General features: G+C 36.5%; 1 protein-coding gene and 1 pseudogene across 1 annotated transcript; both read left to right on the top strand.

Moving 5' to 3' along the window:
- The window catches only part of LOC113359408, a 16,924-nt pseudogene extending 4,442 nt beyond the window's left edge, over nucleotides 1-12,482 (top strand).
- A 929-nt stretch (nucleotides 12,483-13,411) lies between these two features.
- On the top strand, nucleotides 13,412-15,985 carry LOC113361231 (small nuclear ribonucleoprotein E-like). The gene is made up of 7 exons (XM_026604543.1): nucleotides 13,412-13,571; nucleotides 13,670-13,762; nucleotides 13,876-13,902; nucleotides 14,001-14,063; nucleotides 15,406-15,484; nucleotides 15,573-15,618; nucleotides 15,716-15,985. Exons 2-7 carry the CDS (start codon nucleotides 13,721-13,723, stop codon nucleotides 15,723-15,725), a joined length of 267 nt encoding a protein of 88 aa, XP_026460328.1. The 5' UTR covers nucleotides 13,412-13,571; nucleotides 13,670-13,720; the 3' UTR covers nucleotides 15,726-15,985.
- The last annotated feature ends 10,322 nt before the right edge of the window (nucleotides 15,986-26,307 follow it).

Here is a 26,307-nt window from a genome sequence, read left to right as displayed (position 1 = left end):
AGAGGCTGGAAGACGAAGAACAGGAAGCTGCAGGAAAGCTTCCTGCTGCTGCTCGAGGAGGGAGAAGAAGACGAAGAACGGACCCTCCAGGACCGTCGTTCTTCAACAGTGCTAGCAGCAGTAGACCTTCGTCGTTCTTCAACAGCAGAACACCAGCGTCGCTTATCAACAGCAGCGCTAAGGTATCGTTCTTTTATGGACGCTTAAAGAGGGTCGTAGTTTCACTGTATTATATTTTTCACTCTTTTAATCATATTTTGAGCATCAAGTATGTATTTTGAGAACATGATTATCATGAGTAGCTAAACCCCAATACTGGGATGATGGAGGAAGTTGTTTTTCAGCCATGTGGTTATTTAAATAATTCTTAATTCACTTTTTGCACCGATTTTAATTGATTTATGATTTCAATTAATTACTTGTGATTTTGTTTGATGGAACATGCTTAGTCCTAGGGATTCTTGATGTGCCATGCTTATAATATACAAGTAATATTTTATGGAATCTAATTTGGCAAAGATAGAGTTAATACTTGTTTTATTTTGAGCTATAATCGCCTAGGATTATTTTCTGAGCCACTTGAATATGAAACACATTGGAATCCTGAGTCTTGGTTCCTCTTGATCTTGTGAAAATTTTGTACATATTTTTGTTTTTAAATCTATTCAAGTCCGAGCATCGAATCCGTATTTACCGCAATCTTAATATTACAATAAAATGGCGCCGCCGACGCGGACTTGTATATAGATTTGTTTTTAGGTTTATTATTTCTATTTTATTTTTTTTACTATTATTTGTTCCTTTTTACGTTTCTTTTTGTGTCTTTGATTTACAGGTTCGAAGTGGAATACTAAGGACTTGGGAACAAAAAGCTTAAAGCTAAAAGTTAAAAGCTAAAAGAGAAGAAGAAAAAGACATAATTTTTTTTTTAGGATTTAATTTTTATTATTATTATTTTTTTTTGTATATAGCTTTTATTTATTTATTTTTAGAATTTGTAAATAGGCTTTATTTTTCATAATTTTTGTAATTTTGGACTTTTTATTTGGACTTTATTCTGGACTTTGGACATTATTTTTAAAACCCTACGGAAGGGTTATAAATTAAATTAAAAAATTAAATACAAACTGTTTGCAGGGAAGGACGACGATTACTATATCGTCTCGGCCCCTCGGGTTCTCACACGTCATAGGAGTCGTGGCCCGAGTCGACGACAACGGTTCATCGCCCGTCTGGTACGGGAGGTAAGTCCAATCGAAACACCCGCGAATCTCCTGCAAGCGGGTTACTGTCTGCCTTAAGGTGATAATTGTTTGAGGACGAACCGGACTGTCTTTATTTTCCTAGTAAAGGGCAAGGCCTGGCCTAAACAAGATAAGGACTCGGATTTCATCACCGTTTCCTTCTTGCCCGCCTTAGGAAAACGAAACCAAACGCGAACCTAAGCCTAAAATTTTGAATAGAACGAGACCAATAGGGTAACGAGCTTAATAGGAAACTCGTTCGAAAAATATTGGTTGCTCTTTAAGCATATTTAAAAGTTCATGATGGTTTCTGTGAGTTGAATGCGTGACTGCGCCGCCTTGTGATAGCGGTGAGGCCTTGGGTATCAAAGCTCCACTGAGCTTCCCTCGCCTCGATTCAACTTACATTAGCTCGGATTGATTCCAGAGGGGTGTGCTCAAATTGTAACGAATTCCTTTTCGAAGGAATAGAAGCTGGTCTAGAAAACAATCTAAGTGGAGCCATCATGCTTTTTGTTTGCTAGATTCTATAGGTTTGATTTGGTCGAGTCGGACTTGTTTGTGATTGCGTAGAATTCCCCTGCAATTAAGAATGTCGAACTGGTATGATAGAAGCCAATACAATGAATATCGACCTGAATTTGAATATGGACATCATCAGTATTATGACCATAGTGAGAATAGTGGTTGGGGACGCCAACCTTTTCAAGGTTATGGTTCATACCATGGTGATCCCAATTACTATCCGCACGCGCATCAGTCATACGAGCAAGAAGATTATAGTACTAGTTCTTCGTATCTAGAGGATACAATCAAACTATTGAAAAGTAGTCCTTATTATGATCCTTCAGTTCCTATTCCTTCTCTAGAAGAGACTCTTAGGAATTTAGCTGAGTCATCACGTCAGTTAGCTGAATCGACGTATAAATTAGATGAGGTGAATAACGTAGATATGGACGAAAGAACTGCAACAACAACTGAATCTGTAGAAGATATCCTCAATAGATTAACTCAAAACTTAGATCCTACACTAAGGGAACTTTCTTTGGAAGAGACCCTTGAGAGGATAGCTGAGTCGACACGTAGACTTGAGTTAGAGACGAACGAAAGTATTGCTCGAAATAACTTGAATTGCCAATATAGTGTATCCAATAATACCCTTGAGAATGAAGATACTTTTTCACATAATCAAGATAACGAGGTTATAATTGGTAACACTACTTATTTAGATAAGGTTCAATCATCTTCGTACTATTATGATGATGGGGATAATAGTGATGAAGAATCTGAAATATGTGGGCATAGTGATCAGGAATCTAGTAATCCAATTGAGCTGTATAGTGATTATATTATTTCTAGTTCAAATCCAAATAATTTTTATGATTATTCACCTATTCAAAAGGACGAGGATTTGATTAGGGATACTATCGTTTTAGACGATGTAGTTTTTCCTTTTGATTACGAAGCCGATAGTGGTTTAGAGGAACGGGTTCATTTCGAAAATACTGTTTTAGAGTCTAGCGACTTAGAAACAATAGTCTTGGAAGAAGAAGATAGACCCGTAGATATGAGTAAAGATGCACTACCTGATAATAACTTAGAAGAATCTCTTGAATATTTTAAGAACTCTGAAGATACGGAAATTCAAGAAATAATTAGTGGTGTATCTAGAGACACTGAAAACTCTAAGTTTGGGGGTGATTATCACTTCCCTAGTGCCTTACCTTTAACTCTCAGAAAGTCCTCACACTTAGGACTTGATATATGTGCCTCAACCATTTTACAAGATTACCTTCATACTCGTTTTCCCGAGCCTAATGATGTCCAGGAAGAAGTTCAGTCGTTAGAAACCCATCCTCTGGTTGATGTGGTTTGCCCAGGCTATGATCCCCAGATTGACTTTGTTTTCTCACCAAATAGTTTTCTTCCAACTGTGGGAACGTTTAGATTTCAAATGTGTCACTTATTAAGTTCTAAGACTAAGCCTAAGTACTTTAGGAAATTAGAATCGACACATTTGCTTCAGAATGACCACTACTCTGACTGTGGTCAACTATGTAAGTCATACCTAATTGACTTAGAGGATCCTAAATTATTTAGGTTATTTTGTGATTCCAGGTTCTTATCTGAGTTTTTCCAGACTCTAGGACCTAATAATTTGAATCCTACCTATGAGGAAATGCATCCGAGAAAAATAGTCTATTTAGACCCCTTCATAGAACCTGAACCTGAACCGCAATTAGCGATAGTTATCCAGAAACTAGGTAAGGGCATGCTAGTCTTGTACATTTTCTTGGTTCACTGCAGTTTCCTTTTGTCAGCTCTTTTTGGTTTTAAAGACCTACAGTTATTCCGGCTATTGTTATACGGTTCGAGTTGACTAAACCTTTTCTATGTCTGGCTGAAGACTTTAAACTTAGCACTTCTTGGGAGGTAACCCAAACTCATGCAACCAGGTAATATCTTTCCTTAACTCTTTTTCTTCGAATGGTAATAGTTTCTCCTTCTTCATGTTTTTAATTTTATCTTTAGAACATTGAGGACAATGTTAGGTTTAAGTTTGGGGGTATGGGAGAAACTTTTTAGTTGCAATAAATAAACTCCAGAGCCTAGAAATTTATGCCTATTGAGGATTGCACTAACTAATCTAAGTGGATGGAAGCATTTTGATTGTAGGAGTTTGAGGAACCAATCTGATTAGATGGAAACATCTAAAGAGTCTATTCATAAAAGCACAGAGCTCAGGTGTTAGAAATAACATGATAGTTTCACCATATCTCGTTGAGTCCTTTTCACTTCTATTTTTATTTTATTTTTTTTTAAACTATGTTTCTCTAAGTGATAGGTGGGGCCCACGATTCAAGTTGTTACCAATGCTAGGGTGAATTAGAGTGATTGAGATACCATGAAAAAAAAAAAAAAAAAAAAAAAAAAAAAAAAAAAAAAAAAAAAAAAAAAAAAAAAAAAAAAAAAAAAAAAAAAAAAAAAAAAAAAAAAAAAAAAAAAAAAAAAAAAAAAAAAAAAAAAAAAAAAAAATGAAAGAAGAAAGAAATTGAGACCAGACCATTTGACCAAAAGGAATAAATTCAATAAAGTCGACCACTGGTACCCTTGTATATGCCAGTTGTGTTGACCTAGAGTTAGGTTATCGACCACTGGTACCCTTGTATATGCCAATGTGTTGATATTAGTCAGACTAGTATCTCAATCCATTAGGATAGGTTCATTTTGGCGGAGGCCTTCAGACAGATATGGGAAACGTCGTTCACTTAGTAAACATCAAAACCATCTATGTTTTCTATATCCATCTTCTTGATCTAACCATGTGATTAGTTTTGACTCCGAATATGATGTCCATAGTGCAACTATCTGAGTAGAGCTCTGTCACTTTATATGAATTTTAGTATGCTTGAGTGCAAACTCGTGTACAGCAATTGGAATTTCGCATCAGGGTACTTCTTCCTGTAGTCAATAAGTATGCCAACCAAGGAGATTCTTTAGTGCCTTCCAAGGTTCTGCGTAGATAGCTAAGGTCTGGAGTACAGGTTTTGTGGGTATATCTCTGGTAAGCCCTCCCGAGACTATAACTCGGCCACTAGGGCCACCTAGGGGTTTAAAGGCTTATTGCATACGCTAAATGCAATCGACGATGCCTGCGACAGTGAGTTAGGATTTTATTTTGTAGTTTTGATTTGCTCGGGACTAGCAAATAATAAGTTTGGGGGTATTTGATAGACGCATTTATGTGTCTAATATATCTCAATTGTATATAGTGTTAGCACCCATTTTTGTACTTATTTGGTTATTTTATATATTTGTAGGTGTTTTCAGAAGAATAAGGATTTGCGGCGAAATTGGATGAAAATGCGGCGTTTGAACCTCCATTGATAGAGTGCCGGAAGCGCCCCAGAAGTGTACCGGAAGTACCCCAGAAATACCCCGGAGGAACCCCGAAAAAAGTGCGGAAAATGCCCCAGAGGAAACTTGCTATATGGACCCTTGATTTTGGATAAGGGGTAACCTAATTACTAAGGGGTGACCCATTTCCAAGCAGCTGCTAAAGGGACACCAGGTCTGGTTAAGGGGACACCACATTCAAAGTTCAAATAATGGAATTTGGCGGGAAAACTAAGTTCACGTCTGATAATTCTCTGTTGGATTTCTGGGCAGTTTTGAGGGAGATTAAATCCCTGAAATCAATTGGGCTAGGCCTGTTAAGAATAAACAGATCGTATGCAAGTGATTTTATCGATCAACTTGGGCTGGAATGGCTGGGAGAAGCGATCAAAGTCCAAACAGAATACGTGTTCTCTGTGAAGTTTTCAAATATATTTTTAGAGATTCTGGGAGAGTTTTACGTTGAAGTAAAGTGTATCTAGTCTTGTTTAAGGATTAGGAGAAGTTTGGAGCGTAAGAAATTGCCAGAAGACGCGTACAAAGCAACAGAAAAGAGATTTATCTCTCAACTGCACGTGAAGAAAAAAGGGAGATAAACTCGGATTTAATCGAGTTATTTGGACCCTATTGGTATATAAAGGCTGGTGGGAAGTGAGAGAAAGTTTTATCAAGAAGTTTGGGAAAGTTTAGAGACCACAGAGACGCAGCAGAGAGGCTGGAAGACGAAGAACAGGAAGCTGCAGGAAAGCTTCCTGCTGCTGCTCGAGGAGGGAGAAGAAGACGAAGAACGGACCCTCCAGGACCGTCGTTCTTCAACAGTGCTAGCAGCAGTAGACCTTCGTCGTTCTTCAACAGCAGAACACCAGCGTCGCTTATCAACAGCAGCGCTAAGGTATCGTTCTTTTATGGACGCTTAAAGAGGGTCGTAGTTTCACTGTATTATATTTTTCACTCTTTTAATCATATTTTGAGCATCAAGTATGTATTTTGAGAACATGATTATCATGAGTAGCTAAACCCCAATACTGGGATGATGGAGGAAGTTGTTTTTCAGCCATGTGGTTATTTAAATAATTCTTAATTCACTTTTTGCACCGATTTTAATTGATTTATGATTTCAATTAATTACTTGTGATTTTGTTTGATGGAACATGCTTAGTCCTAGGGATTCTTGATGTGCCATGCTTATAATATACAAGTAATATTTTATGGAATCTAATTTGGCAAAGATAGAGTTAATACTTGTTTTATTTTGAGCTATAATCGCCTAGGATTATTTTCTGAGCCACTTGAATATGAAACACATTGGAATCCTGAGTCTTGGTTCCTCTTGATCTTGTGACAATTTTGTACATATTTTTGTTTTTAAATCTATTCAAGTCCGAGCATCGAATCCGTATTTACCGCAATCTTAATATTACAATAACTATTACATAAAGTGTACCTAAGAATTGAAGGTACTGAAACTAACTTCTGAGAAGCTAAGTTGGAGAGACTTCGATTGTGCAGATGACCAAGACGCCTATGCCATAACTGAAAAGTGGAAAGAGTAGCAACATGACTATGAGAAGCAACTGTGGATGAAGATGTGGAAGAAGTGGTAGGACGAATGGAGTACAGACCACCATTACTGGGTCCGGTGAGTAGAAGTTTCCCCGTTTGTCGATCCTTAACAGAATAACTGAATCGATCAAAACACACAGAAACACTATAATCTCGAGTTAATTGAGATTCGAAAATAAGATTTTTTGCAATTAAAGGCACATGAAAAACTCGATTTAAAGATATGGATCTATGTGGCGTTGTGATCAAAGCATTTCCAGTAGAAGTAATGGGCAGAAGGTTACCATTACCAACCATAACATTATTGGAACCAGAGTAGGCAGTCGGAGCAGTAAGCAGGTTGGGATCAACCGTCATGTGATTTGTGGCCCCTGTATCAGCATACCAATGTTGATCAAATGGTGTAGCTTGAAGTTGCATAGCAGCAAATGACTGAGGAAGGTCACGAGCTTGGAACACATGATTGAATCTGTTTCCACAAGTTAATGCATTGTGCGCTTTAGATTCACAAATCTGACATTTGGTTCCTGAAAGTTGTGAAGGAGGAGCACCAAGGATGGAATGCTGCGGAGGAGCACCAAGTATGGACTGCTACTGTTGGAATTGATTACCAAACGAATAGGTTGGAGGTGCAAAGTAACTACCTCGTCCGCGTCCACCAGCACCACGACCACCACCACGATAACCACGGCCATTGTTGCCACCACGGCCACCTCTGAAAGAGTTGTAACCACCACGAGAAGGGGAAAAGTTTGTGGAAGAAGAAGACGAAAAAGTGGAACCATAGAAGGCGGTGGAAGGAGTAGAGTCTGGTATGGGTTGATTGTATTGGGTAAGACGAATCTCATGATTGAGAAGCAAAGGCTTTAGCTCAGAGAATGTAGGAAGGGTAGAACGAGTTTCTATGGCGGTTGAGAAAGCTTGATAATCAGGTCCTAAACCTCTAAGGGTATTAAGAACAATTTCAACATCACTTAAAGGAGATGATGAAGTCAAAAGAGAGTCTCTGATGGAAGTGATTTTGGCAAGATATGCAGAGATGGAGAGATTGTCTCTTTGAAGTGTTTGCAGCTGATGACGCAGTTGAAGAGAACGAGCAGCAGTTGGAGCTGTATAGGTATTGGCTAAGTATTGACATAGTTCACGAGCATAGGTAAAATCAGGTATATAAGCAAAAACTGACTGAGTTAGGGTAGCTTGGAGCCAGCTAAGAAGATATGTATCAATTTGAAACTATGGGAGATACTTAGGGTTTGGGGGAGGACTTTCAGTAGATGAACCGGGTAGAAAATGAGTTGGAGATTCAACCTCAGGATCCACATGACTGTAGAGATCATGGGAACGTAGAATTGGAACTACTTGACGACGCCATTGTATGTAATTGGTTTCATCAAGTTTGAAGGAGATGTAGGAAGGTTTAAGCTTGAGAGGAGAAGAACTTGTAGACACAGAAGAGAGGACGAATGAGGTAGTAGAGGATTGTGTAGAGGATTCGGTAGACATGGCTGCTAGGGTTGTTTTTTAGAGGGAAAAAAAAAGAGACGGCCCTAATGGCTCTATACCATAATAGGTTTTGATCACTCTTAACCCTAAACAGGGTTTGAGGACATGTATTTATATTAATCAAGAGTTACACAGTAGCCCTTTAGGCAAGTAAACAAAGAGATACACTAAGATACAATACGGTATATAGATGACAGAGTAGTCCTAAGTTACACCATCTATATTCTGCGTTAACAAAGGGAAGCATAAAGTTGATAGCCTTTTTGATTCTCCATTAGAGACTGGTCCTTTTACTTTGAAATCCAAAGGAAGCTGGTACGTTTTCCAATTACTTGTAATAATGATCCGATTTTTGAATTCTTGCATGTAGTTTTTGTAGTTCATATAATTTTGTTTGGTTAGTGGAATCAATTTTTGAAACTTATTTTTGCTATGTATAAATTTTTTTTTTAGGATATTACAACATTAATCACTTTCGTGTTAGCTGTAAACATTGGACTAATTGGTTAAGTGATATATACGGGGGTCAAGAATGGAACATCTTACTTAGCCTCATTGCATACATTCAACATTACATTACAAGCTTTTGAAGCTTCAAGAACCAAGGGGTGCATTGTAGCTCGTTTATATGAGATCTCGAGTAACGGAATCAAATGGAAGTTTATGACTCGAAGGAGGTATTCTCAAACCATAATGAGGGAGACTGTCTCCATAAACACGTTACTAGATACGGTGAATATCCAAGAAGGAGCTTTAGATTCCAGATTATGGATAGTTGATGAAATAGTACGACGGATACTTACACGGTCAAGAATGGGGTTACCTCGCTTATGGAAACTGGGGACATAAAATTCCCGAATGAGGTTATTTGGAGTCGGTCATACCCATGTAAGATAAATTTCTTTCTTTGGCTTCTTTATCATGAAAGATTGATGACGACCGATGAATTAAGTAGAAGGGGTATTAATGTGAATAGGTTGTGCCGGTTTTGTGAGGAGCAAGATGAAACTAGTGCTCATTTGTTTTACGGTTGTTGGAGAACTAAGAGAATTTGGACATACTTTGCCGAAGGATGTAGCTTCCAATGGAACTACAACACTAATATCGCCACAACTATAAAAACTTGGAAGCATGAATGGGGTGATGAGCGTCTTAATCGCATTTGGAACAATTTACCGGTAGCTATATGGTGGTGCATTTGGAACGAAAGAAATGCTAGAATCTTCAACAACAAAAAGAAAAATTTGGCAAGTTTAATTAGAGATATCAAGATTCAAGCTTTCTTTTGGGCGGAGTCTAACACTAAAATGTTAGGATTAACGGCCAACACGGTGATAGCATTGTGGGATAGAAATTTTTATCATTCTCATTGATTTGGATTTTCAAAACTAAGATCGTGGGATTTATACTTTGTATTTTTAGCGGTGACCGAATTCCCTTTCGGTTTTCGGTTGTATTTATTGGGTTGAGGTACCCCTAAGTACCTTTTTTCAATGAATTTTAGTATTGACCGATAAAAAAAAAACATTACATTACAAGCCCACTGTGCTAAAACACCAAAAAAGACACACTTGATTGCTATGCTTTTTATCTGGTACAAATTCTGTAATGTGAATGAGAAAGAATGACATAGTATTTTAGAAAAAAATCTAAATGTGACTGTAGCTTGCATTGAGACTTTGGAGCAGTGTTAGATCTCTAGTTGGGTAAATATCTGTTAGACATTTATGTTGACAGATGTTCCCTTTCAGAAGAAGTTGCAAAGTCGATAGTTTCTTTCAAACTTGAGGATAGGTGTTACTCGAGTCCTGTGAATTCCTCTCACTTTGCAACGACATATATGTGAGGGAACTATGAAGTATATCTGAATCTTTCAGTTTCGCTTGTTAGAGATGGTGAATGGAATTGTTTTTTTTTGCAATCAATCTATTACATTACAGGGGATCGCTGTAGTTGAAAATAAATTACTGTCGTGGACTGCCTGGTGCACACATGATGTTTGTATATCGATTTATTATATTACAGGAGATTTCCGTAGTATCTTAAGAGGTCGGTTTTGGAAAGTTCAAATTATCTCAAAGATGAATGTCTAGTCATCCATTGCACGGTTGGTGTAGTGGGAACTCGTGTTGAAGGGAGGAAACATTATGCCATTCCCGTACCTCCATCAGATATGATTCCAAGTTTCAAGAGTTTGCTCGAATCTGCTACTGGTTCTGATGTAACTTTTCAAGTTGGCGATAAGTTATTCAAGGCCCATAAGTTGGTTGTTGCAACTCGGTCACCTGTATTTAAAGCTCAATTTTTTGGACTAGTGGGAAATCCTGGATGTTGATCCCATTGCATTCAAGGTATTGCTTTTGATCTCTCGATGTTTTTAAATGCTTGCACTATCAATCCAATCTCTATTGCTTTCGAATGTATTAGCTTCTACCATCGTAATATAGATGTACCAAGTGAAATAATTTAGATAGCTGCAAGGGTGAAAACATTTTTTCTCTTTGTTTCATGCCTTAGATTCATGCAAAAACTCGAAGACCTCATCTATGTATAGATTTATCAGTGCAAATAGTTTATGTTGCAGGCCATGTTGCTGTTTCTGTACTCAGATGAATTTCCCGAAGCACACGAACTTTTTGATTCAGATCCTCATTGCACCTCAACCGTAGTTGTCCAGCATCTCTTAGCTGCAGCAGATCGCTTTGATCTTGCTCGATTGAAACTCATTTGTGAGGCAAAGTTATGTGAAGAAGTTGTCGCAAACACTGTGGCAATAACACTGGCTTTAGCAGAACAACACCATTGCATGCAACTAAAAACTGTGTGCCTAAACTTTGCGGCTAGACCAGAAAATTTAGGAGGTGAGTGTTGTATTCAAAGTTCATAAGTTAATAAAAATTCTGTATAGACTAATATGTTATGTTTTTATCCATCAACGTTTCATGTGTAGCGGTGATGCAATCTGAAGGGTTTGCATATTTGGAGGAGAGTTGTCCCTCGCTGCTGTTAGAGCTGTTGGAGATAGTAGCTGAGGTGGATAAAGAATCAAGCCATATATTTAACAGAAAAAAGAACGGAAACAGCAGCAACAGCAACACTAATACCGGTCTCAGAGGACTAGTTTCAAGTTGTTCTGAGTTTGTGGTTAAGTACTTTCTGTTGTGCTGCGAGAGTGAACGACTGTGAAAACATCAACATGTACAATAAAGTTTAAGCTTAACGGCTAATGCACCTACCTCTCTATGAGCCGACTGACTGACTGACTGTCTATGATAAAAACAAAGTCAAGTCTTCTGTTGACTGTCTGGCTATGTCATTTTGGAGCCTTATCTTGTTTAATATAATATGGTGGTTTGGGAAGCATAATAACATCACAACGATACAATATTTTTCTTTCTTTTTCCGTACTGAAGGTGTTCCAAGTTCCTGTTTGATTTTTCTACTGGTTACAATCTCAAGGAGAATCAACGGTATGCATCAATGATTGTTGACGCTACACATAAAGTAATTTTTTCCAGTACTGAGTAAGTGAGTATCACTTTACTTTCCTTTGTGCAATCAAAAAGTTGAAAATCCTAAAGTCTACTTTTTCCTGAATGTGTTTTTGTTCTTCTATGAGATTGAACGTCAAAAGAGTTTAGGCTTTGGAAATATAAGGTATTACAGTAATTCCCACAAGAGGTCTGGAAGAAGAAGATATTGTTAAGTTCAACTTTACATTTTCAATATCTAAAGATCAATGGGTACTGCAACAACAAAGCCAAAATATTTGAAGTCTAGTATTATCGATACATCTTCAAAGTCGATAAACGAGACTGTGAATGGTTCTCATGAGTATGTGATTAAAGGGTATTCCCTAGCAAAGGGAATGTGAGTTGGGAAATTTATCAAAAGTTCAGGATTCACTGCTGGTGAGTATGAATGGGGTTCGTGTCTGTATTTATTGTGTTATTATTAAGCCCTAATACTGATGTTAGAGCATTGTTTGAGCATTGTTTAGCTCACAAGGAGTTCGTGTCTGTATTTATTGTGTTATTATTAAGCCCTAATACTGATGTTAGAGCATTGTTTGAATTCAAACTATTGGATCAAAGTGGTAAAGGGAGACATAAAGTTGATAGCCATTTTGATTCTCCATTGGAGACTGGTCCTTTTACTTTGAAATTCAGAGGAAGCATATGGTACGTTTTCCGGTTTTCGAATTCCATTCTTTTGATTTTGTGTAGTTCATATTGATTTTGGTGATCAAGTTGAAGTCTAATTTCCAGGAAGTAGATTCAACTGCACAGTTGAAATTTATTTTGGCTTTGATGTATTGAGAAAAACTATGATAGTAGTTATAACATGCTCTAGTCACTTTGTTTTAGCAGTCAATTGCACATCTTACTCAGCCTAGTTGTAAGAACCCACTTGGCAGAAACACAAAAGAAGACGCAAAAGAAAATGTTTAATATGATTGTAGCTTGCATTGAGCCTTTGAAGAAGTGTTAGATCTCTAGTTGGAAAAATGTTTGTAAGACATTTCTGTTGAAAGATGTTCATTTTTAGAAGAAGCTACCAAGGCTTTTTCATCCAAACCTGATAGGTGTTGCTCAAGTCTTGTGAATTCCTCTACGTTTTCAACTAGGCATATGTGAATTTTCTCTAGTCAGATCGAGTCAGATTTGACTCAAAATATAAAACAAACGGTCTGACTGCTGACTCGGTGCGAGTCAGAGGTTGATTCAGACCCAGACGCCGAGTCAGCTGCAAACAAATAAGGTCTTAGGGACATGAACTTGGTCCGAGACTTACATGTGGTTTTTCACTCATCTAAACTTGACTTTATAAATTTAACCCAAATATGTAAGTTCTCGGGCAAGTATTATGAGCCGAATTAGACGTCAATTCGTGCATCACAAAATGAATATCAAACGATCTAAATTTAACTCTGTCCAAGTCAGATACTTATAGCTTTGGGTGCCAGAAGTATAAGTGCTTCCGCTTCTCCGGCCCACAAAAAATTAATTTTTCTACTTTTCAAAAGTTATTCGGAAACTTTATACCTAAATTAGCTTCCGACTTTTCTGCTTCCAGAAGTCAAAAAAACATCTGGAGTGACATCCAAACCGGTTACAAATTCGGACTTACCCTGTCAAATCCGGAGCTGTCCCCTTAACGTGGGTATATATCCAAACCCAGGAACCTAGCACCCGTTTATATATTATTTGGTTCTCTATTCTTCTCTCAGTCTCTAAAATCTAAACTACCATCCCAAAGGAGCTTAAACCCTAAACCGAGAGAAACTGAACCCTCGCTCACAAAATCACTGTAGCAGCCCCAAAAGCGGCACCATTCCTCCTCCTTCATCGAAGCAGTAACTAGGTAAATCCTCACTTCTTGCTGTTTTATAATCGATATTTGTTTGAGATCTGCTTTGACGAGGAACTAATCGCTTGTTTGAATTTTTATTGTGTAATTAGGGTTTCTGTCTGGGTTTTCGTTCAACATTGTTTGTGGTAGAATTTGCAGCCATGGCGACCACCAAAGTTCAGAGGATTATGACCCAACCTATTGTATGGATCTTTAAACCCTTACTTGTTACTCCTTTCTTTTGTGTTTTATTATCTCTTTACATATTCTAACTTGTTTCTATGTTTTTGTGTTTGGGGGATGCTCGTGGCGCCAGAATCTTATCTTTCGGTTTCTGCAAAGTGTAAGTTATACAAGTGATTTCTGTTTCTGTTTATTTGTTTTGGAAGCTTTTTGGTTTTGAGTGTCTTCCTAATGTTTTGTTTCTGTTTGTGTTTGCAGAAAGCTAAGATTCAAATCTGGTTGTTTGAGCAGAAGGATATAAGGATCGAGGGACGAATTATAGTAAGTTACTATCAGCCTTTTGAGTATTTAGTTGTGATTTGGTATAAATCAGTTGTTGTTGATGTATGAAGGATTGTGTTAGTTTCAGCTGTAAGAACATATATGTTCCAAGATTTCATCCCTTGTGTCCATGAAGTTCAAGCTAAACGATAATATCATCCCTTGTGTCCATGAAATTCAAGCTGAACAATAATATTAGATGCAGATGCCTCTTGTAACTAGAAAATCAATTGCGTACATACTAGTTTCAGACCGTTGCTTTTTGTGATATATTGAATTATGAATAGTTGGGTTTGGTTCGATGAGTTGATGTGTCCTTGGAGTGTCTTTTGCTAAGTGTAGGTTAGCTTCTCCTGTCTACCAAATCATTCATGATAGTTCTAGTCACTTTTTTGTATTTCCTTCTGAATATTGAAACTTGAACAGCTGGTTTTGGCTTGATGTGCCATAGTATTACACTTGATACAGTCAAGGTTTGAGAGGTTATTTTCTTGTTAAATGTAGGTTAGCTTCTATAGTAGGAAATATAAAATAAAAAAAATCAATGAAGCCAGTCTTTGTTATTTCATCCTTTTATAACTGATTAACTGTAGAGGTCTCTGAGGGTTTGCTCTAAGAACAAAAGAAAGTAGATAAATATTGTCTGGTGGCTGACTTAACTGATTTTTTATTTATATGGAAGATTTCCCATGTATGATCCATGTCAGTTGGGTTATAGGGAGCCCGAAATGTTAGTAGGTATAAATAGAGAGAATCCATCTTTCTCATACTTTGGACTCTTCAGAAAAATAAATTTTTCATTCTGTTATTTTTTTACTTGTGTCAGTGGTTGTTTAAATCTATTGCTGATGATAAAGCATGTGTAGATTTCCATTGATTGGGTTTAAGTATGACAATTTTGGTTTTTCTTTTTCCTCTATCTGATGGAGAACCTCTAATAATGATCAAGTCCATAATTATAAAAACTGTCCTTTAGTTGCTTGATTAAAGAAATGATGAATATGCACTTGAATCAGGGTAGTGCTTTATTTGATAACAGAAGGCAAGTTCCAATAAAATTTTGTGAGGAAACTGCTGAACATACAAAGTGCACAACTTTAGCTTAGTCACTCAGGTAATCTGTGAGGGAAGACATATTAGGCTTAATAATATTGCAATGTTCGCTTAAAAAGCAAACTGCTGTTAGAAGAATACACAAAGTCCTACTGTATTCATGCAAAATTGTTGAAAGTTGTGAATATAGTTTTCTACCTTGGTTTTAGCTGCTTAAGATTACTGATTGTTATTGAACTGTTTATTTGGTCAGATAAGTGATGTGCTGACTTTTGAGTTTTTCCCGCAGGGATTTGATGAGTACATGAATTTGGTTCTTGATGATGCTGAAGAAGTCAACATCAAGAAAAACACCAGAAAGTCATTGGGTAAGGGCTGTGAATCATGAGTTTCGTTCTTAAAATTTCTACTTTTGCTATCTTCTGCTAATTTGAACACAACTGTTGCATTTTTCAGGGAAAATTCTCTTGAAAGGTGACAACATTACACTGATGCAGAATGCGTAAGTATCTTGCTTCTCCATATCTTCTCTCTCCCCCTCTGTGTCTGTCTTGCTATTGCTATCTTTGCTAACAGTTTACGTCTTCTTGGTATTTCAGGGGCAAATGATGATTGGATCTGGTTATAATATGTGAACTTTGGCTTGTTGAGTCTGAAAAACAATTCGTCTGGTGCCTTGTGTAACCTTACAATAGAGATATCGTAGTACTACTACTTGTGGGGGAGAAACTTGAATCCATATATGTTTCTCCACATGCCGAAATATTCTATTTTCGAATTATTGGTTATTGGGCTTGCTTAACTTGATATGACTAGAACTTCTTGTTATGTGTTTATCCATGTGTAAAAAGTTTTTTTTTTTTTTTTGATTTCCTGGTTATCTTGTTTTGCTTACCCTAACATATGAATTAAAAAGTCTGTGTCCATATCTTGGACTGAGTAGTAAGAAATGTCGAGATGCTTGCTCAACGAGCCCCAGGAAATTCAACTCATTTGAGCTGTGTGATCACCCAATAACTGACGGAAAATTGGTAGGTTGTTACTTGGAGGCCTACCACTAAAAGTTAAAATAAGGTTACTTTGAAGTAATTCTTTTTGTTTTTCGCTTTTTGATGGAAAGGATGAGTATTATTATGGACCCCAACTATACACAGGGCCCATTTATGTTATAAACAGGGACAGAATATTTTTACTGTTATGGCGTCAGAGATTTACCAAAAAGGCAAGTTTAGCAAAAAGCTGAAAAAGGGTTTCATCACCCCGACCACCGCAAACCGATCGATTACTGCCGTCGTTGGAATGAGTTTACCTGTTGTGTTTCCTAAGAACTCACTGTGTTTTCAGAATCAAACTCACTGTGTGTTCAGACCGTCTGATTATGTTATATCACCATTGATACCACCATCAAAGCACACTTCAAAGTTTCAAAAATTTCTTATAGAGAAGGAAATCTCAGTCCTTGTCATCGTTTATAACTCTTACATTATTATTACAATTGAACACATGAAATTTGACTATCACAACACTTTTCCTCATCTTTATTTCGATCAGAATCACTTTTATCTGCCCCCTCTCATTGATAACCTTCATCCTCGTCAAGTGCTGAAAAATTATTGAAATTGGGTTTACAACTATCCAAAGGAATTCTACGGAACTCATCATCAACAGAAAATCTAATTTTAGATATAGACTCCTGTTAATGGGGATTTTTGTTTGTGTTCTTCACGGTTATAATTATTGGCATATTTAGGGGCGACCCCAAAAGAATTAGGGGCGACACAAAAGACAAAATGGGGTCATCCAAACGTAAAGTGCAGCTATCCCTTAGCTCCCTTTTTCTTAATGGTCAAACTACCCTTCATAATCGGTAGATAATTTTACAATCCGGAAGTTAATCCACAATCGGGAGTCAACTTAGTTTATATAACTTCCGAATATAAAGTATCCCCAAAATAAAATCCCCTATCTTTTGAATTTTGATTATCCTATAATCGGTAGTAAATAAAGTTATCTTGACCCCCGATTAAACTAGACCTTTGGCAATAATGCTACCATAATCGGTAGTGAATTTAGGTTATTTAACTCCCGAATATAGAGTATCCCAAAATAAGATTTTGCAAAAATTCTCTATTCTTTGAATTTTGGTTGAGCCTATAATCGGTAGGAAATGAAGTTATCCTGACTTCCGATTATACAGTAGACCTCTTTGCTGAAATCCTACCATAATCGATAGTCAATTTAGTTCATATAACTACTGAATATAGAGTCGCCCCAAAGTGAGGTTTTGCCAAAATCCTCTATTTTTTGAATTTTGGTTGAGCCTATAATCGGTAGGAAATGAAGTTATCCTGACTTCCGATTATACAGTGGCGCTGTCTGCAAATATCCAACCATATTCGGTAGTCAAGATAGTTCATATAACTACCGAACATAGAGTCGCCCCAAAATGAGATTTTGCCAAAATCCTTTATTTTTTGAATTTTGGTCGAGCCTATAATCGGTAGCAAAAGAAGTTATCCTGACTTCCGATTATACAGTGGCATTCTCTGCAAATATCCAACCATATTCGGTAGTCAAAATAATTCGTATAACTACCGAATATAGAGTTGCCCCAAAATGAGATTTTGCAAGAATCCTTTATTTTTTGAATTTTGGTTGAGCCTATAATCGGTAGTAAATGAAGTTATCATGACTTCCGATTGTACCGTGCTGCCTCTTTTTGCTGAAATCCTACCATAATCGGTAGTCAAGATAGTTCATATAACTACCGAATATAGAGTAGTCCCAAAATTAGATTTTGCAAAAATCCTCTATTTTTTTAATTTGGTTGAGCCTATAATCGGTAGTCAAAATAGTTCATATAACTATCGAATATATAGTTGTCTCAAAAATGAGATTTTGCAATCGGTAGATTAAGGAAAACTAAACTATCGATTATGAAGGGACATATAAGTATTTTCAACATATTTTGTCTTATTATGTCGCCCCTAATTCTTTCAGGGTCGCCCCTAAAGACGTCAGGTTATAATTTTAGACGAAGATGTAAAACTCAGTTTTTAAATCTTCGTATCTATCCGGAAAAAGGTATTTTGGGTTATCTCTCATGGATTCACGGGCTTTAGATTAGTAAGGAAAAACCGATCTTCTTCTTTTTCATACCGACTGTGAGAACATTATCAATTTTTAATCTCAATCGTCCTGCCTGATTTCTCATGTTTTGAACACTTCACTGTTAAAAAAATCAATTCAAATATTGGCCATGTATCTAGTATCTATGGAAAAAAACGAGGAATATTTTGTCCCCGTAAAAAACTCGGTCGTGTGAACAAGATCACGGCCCTATAAACAGTTGCGGTCTTATTATGAGTAATATAGGTTATCAAAGATAAAAAACCTTTGCACCCATTCTTGAAAGAATGTTGGAAAGGCTTAGTCCTTTCCCAACCAAGTAGGTCTGTTCTAAATAGAGTAGTTTTGTCTAGTATCTCTTCTTACCAAATGAGTTGTTTTCTGATACCAAAACATATCACTAATAAAATAAATGCAATTTAAAGAGACTTTTGGTGGGGTAAGGATGTTGGTCACAAAGGCTTTTATCCAAAAGCTTGGCAAACCTTTACTCAAATGAGGTCTAGGGTTTAGGGATGCCCGCTAGTTTAATCTTGCAATGTTAACAAAAGTAGCTTGGAGATTGATTAAGGAACCCAAAGCCCTTTGGTCAAAAACTATGGGATCAAATTATTTTAGAAATAAATCCCCTTTTAGAACTAAACCTTCAAAAAAGAGCTCTTGGACCTGGAATTGTATTTGACAAGGACTAAAACTTGTGAATCAGTATAGTGTTTGGGAAGTAGGTAATGGGAAAGACATAAACATTTGGAATGATAAGTGGATCCCAGGTTTAGGGGATACTATAGAAAACCTCAAAACAAATAGCAACACTAACTTAATTTGTGTCTCAGGCTTGATTATATAGAAACCTGTCAGTGGAATATTACATTACTTTCTTCTTCCTTCCCAGATGACAGTGCTTAAAAAATAAGTAGAATTTATCTGTTTAAAGATAATAATCAAACCCTTAGAAAGGATCAACTCAGATGGATGCTAACAAAATCAGGTGAATTCACTGTCAAATCCATGTATGATACACCAAATGAACCAGGACAAGATATAGTTAGTCTATCATTACCAGAATCATTTTGGAAAGCCTTATGGAAATTGAATATCTCTGAAAGAATTAAGTTGTTTCTTTGGAAATGTCTGCAAAATGCACTACCAACTAATGCTAAGATTTTTGGAAAAGTCAAAGATGTAGTGCCTAATTGTACTATGTGTCAAGTAGAAGTAGAAACAACTGAACATCTTTTATTTCATTGCCCTTATGCCAAGGAAATTTGGGAATCAACACCCAACCCAGTGCACTTATCCTTAAACAGCTCAAGTAATATTTTAGATCTTTGTAACAACTGGCATACTATCCCTAGGACTGACATATCCATTGAACTGCTCTTAGCTAAAATGTGGTTTATCTGGAAGGAAAGAAGTGATAGGGTGTTTGAAAATAGATCTAAAACAGCTAGAAACCTGGCATTAGAAATTCCGAGACACTTAGATTTTTGGTCAACAAGGAAAAGGAAAAATCCTAAACCTAAGGGGATGCAAAAGAAGAAGCAAATGCAAACATGGAAGGAGCCTAACAAAGATACCATAAAGATAAATGTGGATGCATCTTGGATCTATGATTTATTACCATCCAGTTATGCTTTAATTTTAAGAAATGATGCAGGAAAGTGTGAAGGAGGAAGAGCAGGGCAATCCACAAGTGCAGATCCACAAGAAGCAGAAGTTATATGAGTTTTGCAGGCGGCAATTTGGGCAAAGAAAAAGCAAATTCAAAATTTCAGCATCGAAGGTGATTGTGACAACATTTTCAACTACTTACATGGGCACTCTCCGGATATCTCCTGGCGAGCTAAAGCGTGTCTTGATGAAGCCAATAGAATAGCTCAACTCTGCCACAATTTTTTGGGTTTTCATTTTGTTCCTAGACTAGGTAACCAAGTAGCGGATGTTTCAGCAAAATTTGTTAGGCCTTTAAATTTTTTTATCGAATGGAAGTCTTATCCTCCCCTATGTAGCTTAAAACATCTTTCAGTAGATAAATCCAATATTGGGAAATCTCATACTCCCAGATTAGATAGCTCTACTCCTATTGTATCGATGGCTCTTTCTGAGTCCTAACTTCTTTTAATGATATACCTTATTTACCAACAAAAAAAAAATAGGCTATCAATTTCTTGCTTATGAAAATACATAGAACAATTTCTTGCTTATGAAAATACATAGAACAGTGGAGTGGACTTGAGGACTTGGTGGTGTTTGACATGTGTTGGAGATGTCGAGTCCTTTCTTTCTTAACCATTGAGTCTTCCGTTGTGTGAACCTGTAGCTCGGGAAGACTTTCTAATAAAATTTTCACCTTCATGATAGTACTCTCCGCTCACGTGACATTTTTGTGTGTTTGTACAATCCTCGTTAGATGCTTGCAGTATGTGGTTATCATGACACTAGATAGCAGATTATTAGATAACCAATCGCTTGCCACTAACAAATTAGATAACCAATCACTTGGCACTAACAAATTAGATAACCAATCGCTTGCCACTAACAAAGCTATAACTCTGCTCGAAGAACTGAGGCATCCCTGTTAGATCCTGTTGCAAAGTGCATAAATGATTCTTGGTCTACCGGACATTGTATGAGGTTGAGGAAAGGATGGGCTTCTATTTAGGAATTTTTTAATTTTCTCTATCAATAGGCATGGACTGGGGTTAATCTTTTCATAAATAATAGAGCATCTATGTTTCCTGATAAAACCACAGTATAAAAGTTATTTTAGTAGTGAAAGATTTATACTTAGAGGAATATAATCAATTGGCTACCCACTCACCACTAGAGTTAGTTAGAAAACCAAGGAGAATTAAGGAGAATGAAAACCAATTGCTCTGGCAAATGGGAATTCTGTAAAGAGATGGTACTCAATTTATGGAATTTGGAAATTATACATCGATCAATCCGAATAAATTATAGACATATGCGAGGTAAGCTGACTAGAAGTTGGAAGTGTTTTTTGCACTAATTTCCAAAGAAACAATTTAATTCGAGGAATAACTGAGATTTTTTATATCTTTTGCCAAGGAAAATCTATATTATTGTTGGGAGAATTGTTTACTAGGAAATTTTAGATATTTTTCACCAAAAAGGACCCAGAAGAATGATGTTTCCATCTAATAGTATAAATACCATTGATTTGTAGTGAAATGGATAATATTTGTTCTTTTATTTTTTGGGTAAAAAACTCATCAAGCTTGGAGTTGTCCCAATTTGTTTTTGGTGAAATCAGGTCCTTGACCAAAAGAGGAAGTGGTTCTTCCTTATTTGTTGGTTTTGGGATGGAATTCGAATTAGGGATCCGCTCATTTTTCTCAAATTTGAGTGGAGGCTTCTGAAAAAGCGGGGGTCTAACAACCACACCCAATATTTCGATTAGCAATCTGTATGGAATAACTCCAATATACTTTCTAGAGAATCAACTAGATAGTCAGACTCAATCTAGAGAAAAGTATATCGAGGAGTTAATATCTCTCTCACTTGATTTGATCTTTATTCAAGCAAATAAGAATTTGCGAGTCTTTATCAAATACAAGGATAATAAACTTGGATGGTACCAAAGACCAATATCCAAGGATCAATCAATTTCCAATCAAAAACCAAAGGTTGGATTTCACAATTGATCGATACAACACACAACCTGTGATATTTCAATTATATAACAAAATATAATGCGGAATAGAAATAACACAGACACCAGAAATTTTGTTAACGAGAAAACCGCAAATGCAGAAAAACCCCGGTACCTAGTCCAGATTGAACACCACACTGTATTAAGCCGCTACAGACACTAGCCTACTACAAACTAACTTCGGTCTGGACTATAGTTGAACCCTAATCAATGTCACACTGATTCAAGGTACAGTTGCGCTCCTTACGTCTCTGATCCCAGCAGGATACTACGCACTTGATTCCCTTAGCTGATCTTACCCACAACCAAGAGTTGCTACGACCCAAAGTCGAAGACTTTAATAAACGAATCTGTATCACACAGAAAAGTCTACGATCGTAGATAAATCCGTCTCCCACAGATAAACCTATGAGTTTGTTCCGTCTTTTGATAAAAATCAAGGTGAACAGGAACCAATTGATAAACCAGACTTATATTCCCGAAGAACATTCTAGTATTATCAATCACCTCACAATAATCTAAATCGTATGATACCGAAACTAGATATTGCGGAATCACAAACGATGAGACGAAGATGTTTGTGATTTCTTTTTATCTTTCCCTATCGGAGATATAATCTCAAGTCAATTATTCAATTGAACTCGTACGATAGAGAATGGCAAGATCATATCGCTCAACTATAAGAGAAGTAGTTTCGTCTGGCTTCACAATCCCAATGAAGTCTTTAAGTCGTTAACCGACAGGGTATCGAGAAGAAACCTACGGTTAAAGGAGAATCGACTCTAGAAAAACCAACTAGTATCACACAGGAGGGGTGTGGGGATTAGTTTTTCCAGTTGCTAGAAGTCTCCCTTATATAGTTTTCAAATCAGGGTTTGCAGTCTAAGTTACCTTGGTAATAAAGCATTCAATATTCACCGTTGGATGAAAAACCTGACTTATCCAAGCTAATATCTTTCAAACGTTAGATCAAAACTTAGCTTGTCTCACACACAAATGAAATGTATTCATTTAGGTTTGAGTAACCGTACCTAAACGTGTACATTGGGTTGGTTCACAAATAGTTAACCAATGGTTAGCCATATGAGCACTTTCATATTAACCGTATTCATATTTCTCATAACTAGTTCAAATGACTCATAAGAACTAGTTTAAGAGTTGTTCAATTGCTTAGGTCTTTACATAGACACAATTGAAACAAAATCGGTTCGATTCACTTGAATCAATTCATGAACAATATAGCCACGGTTTGCAAAGATTGCATTCCTTATTGATTTACTGTTTAAGTTCATGAACTTCCGATTTGAGAAATATAACCAGTTTAGGTACGCGTACGGGTATGTGTACCATAGCTACCGGACTTGAGTTTGGAAACTCAGCAGAAATTTTAGGTTTGAAAACTTCTGTGGGCGCGTACGCATACCTAAGTTTACTGGTGTTCAGTTTGCAAACTTCACAAACTACAACAGAAATTTTCGGTATGAAAACTTCCGCCAGTACGCCTACCTAACCTGTCTCCTTCACCAATACCGCATGCACACATATGTAGGCACTTGGTTTCCGACACATGGATTTATACACTAATGTGTGAATACACTATTTATACTTATATCCATAGTTGGTTACGTAATCTCAACTCCACATTTCAATCATTAAAACATTCTTCTATAATGTTATAATAGTCGTTAGACAAAAGAATCGTTTATCGTCATCAAAGCTATTTTCAAGATTGAAACGTCCTCATGACTTTCGTCACGGGTAAAGATGAAAATGGTTAAAGCAAAAGCTTACCAACACATATTTCTATAAAAAGATAGGCGAGTAAACTTTGCTCGAAATAGCAAATGTGTATGCATGAAAACTATCATACTTATACGACTTTTGTCTCAAGAGTAGGAGATAGAGTAGATAGACTTTTGAGTGACAGATGAGTTCAAGTATCCACATACCTTTTGGTCGGATGAAGTTCCACTGGTTCCTTGAGTAGTTCTTCGTCTTCGTAAGATAATCGCCATGGAGTATGGAGCTCAACTATACCTAACTATTCTTGACCGAGACTTAGTCATAAGTAAACTAGAAATCAAGACATATAGTTTTAATCACTAACATTGACAAACATGGTTGAGATAGCAACGCATGCGAGTTCAACCGATCAATGCTCTAACAATCTCCCCCTTTGTCAATTTTAGTGACAAAACTGTCAATACATATGGATTACAAAATAGATAAAACTTTGTAGCTTCTCTTCCTCATGCTTGATCTCCTTGGTGCTTCAATATTACTCGAAAACTTTGTCTTTTCCAAGTACTCCTATGATTCCATAGATGTTCAATTCAGCATCATAGTTGTTGAAGTTCTGTAGCCATAACAATGAGAAAACAAAATCTCTCGATCATTGTTATACAGTGTCATAGTATTATTACATATCATTAAAGTTCTTATATCACAACTTCGACAACAATACTATGGTGATATGTATCACTCCCCCTTAGTCAATACTTTCGTCTCAACATGAAAACCACTCCCCCTTACGTAATGACCCGTAAAACACGTAAATCATATGTATTTGTAGTGTGAACTACATATTAATTCTCCCCCTTTTTGTACGAAAACAGGATCCTAATGAAATTTCCACGAAGACGCTTCAAGACCAAAGAAAAGTATATATCAACTTATTTAGATGCAATCATAAATCCGAAGCTAAATGCATTCATCAAGGAGTTTATAAATATACAAGATAACCCCTAAATAATTCCACAGCCGCATTCCCCACAAAGATATGGAAATTAAGCGCAAGTTCAAAAGAACTCTCCCCCATTTGATGTCATTCCCGAAAGAACAACAAGAGCGACCTTACTTTTACAAGAAAATAAGGATTTTATTGGACACCAAAAACCATAATGAAATGATTTTCTATATCCAAAATTCTCAATTAAGCTAACCACAAGTAAACCCATGATTAATTTAATCGGAATACTCAATCAAATTAAACACAAAAGTGATCAATTTAATTGAACATGCTCGACATAAGAGAACTTACGGAGCTACGACTATATTAACCATAAAGAATGATTAACTCAATCGTTTTTATGCTCAACACAATAAAATCTTATGGAGCTTTGCAGTATACACATAAAATATGAATCAGGGAAGATCAATACTGTGGAATATACAAGGATTCATTTTATTTTCCATCACTATTCGCAAAATGACATATAATAGACATAATCCTTGTAAACGAAAGATTTTAACCTATCTTCCATCAAAAAATGACATAATAGGCTTAACTTTTGTTTGTCAAAAGCTCATCGATATTGTATCATTACTTGCATATCGACATATAAAAGAGATGACTTTTAACATCGTATGGGACAATAATAGTTCACGGACGCAAACACACATATCCCATAATATATTGCAATATATAAAACCATAAAGATTAATACTGCAATCATCATCTTCCAAATCAACTTTAGAATTTAAATAAATAAATCTAACAAACATTGCAAGATGAAAAACGTTGGATATAGCTATGCCTACTCACAATAATGGTTATTCCAAACCCTAGTTATCATTCTTAAACAAAAACAAGAATAAAAATTATTTTAAGAAGTTTCCTAGATAAACACATTAACACCAATGCAAATAAGCACAAGTATCTACTCATTATCTTCATCTTCGGAGACCATGAAGGTGGAACGAACTTTGTCTATGTCTTCTTTAATATGGGGATACTTGGTAGCAATCACAAGTAATTGTTCTTGAACACAATTGACTTTGGTGTTTAACTTACAAACACCTTTGTAAATTTGGCGAAGAAGCTTCATATAAGAATCACTCGAGCCATCAATTGTGTCACACCTTTGCCTCTTGCATTCATATTCCCTCATTCGACTGAAGGTACACGGTCGAACAAGCTTGGGGGTTTTAATGGAGTTCCCAATCGGCTCAGTGGAGAAGTTGCGACAAATACGCTCAATCAAGCAAGGGAAGCCTAATTGATTGTCAACGGACGTCATGTCTAACATTTGCAAAATAATGAATCCACATATGTCAAGACCTTTGGTTTCCATCACAAGGTAATAGGCTAATTCCGCAAACTCACGGCTCCATCGAGAATTCTCAACCGTGGAAGGACAAAGGTTAGAAATACCCAATTTTCCAAAAGACCTTAGAGGAAAATCTAGTTGATTAGTAGGAAATTTTCCTCCATTCCACATAATACGTTTCCCACAAAGACCATTTGAGATAGTTTCATGAGATGGTGTTTCATTACTTGGTCTAGGAAGATGAAAATTACCCAAAGGGATTTTGGTAATCTTTGAAATCAATTCTCTATTAACTAGAATCCTTTTTCTATTGACAATGGTCTTGAATTCCATGTCCTCA

The sequence above is a fragment of the Papaver somniferum genome, chromosome 3 (genome assembly GCF_003573695.1).
Source record: "Papaver somniferum cultivar HN1 chromosome 3, ASM357369v1, whole genome shotgun sequence".
NCBI lineage: Eukaryota > Viridiplantae > Streptophyta > Magnoliopsida > Ranunculales > Papaveraceae > Papaver > Papaver somniferum.
Note: the sequence above shows the minus strand (reverse complement) of the source record. Positions and strands in the feature narration are given on the sequence as shown.

Bases quoted from the DNA above. Each gene is read 5' to 3' on its own strand.
- LOC113361231 (XM_026604543.1), top strand. From the start codon at position 13,721: ATGGCGACCACCAAAGTTCAGAGGATTATGACCCAACCTATT. The intron at 13,763-13,875 runs GTATGGATCTTT...TCGTGGCGCCAG, and splicing joins GGATTATGACCCAACCTATT to AATCTTATCTTTCGGTTTCT. The intron at 14,064-15,405 runs GTAAGTTACTAT...TTTTTCCCGCAG, and splicing joins GGATCGAGGGACGAATTATA to GGATTTGATGAGTACATGAA.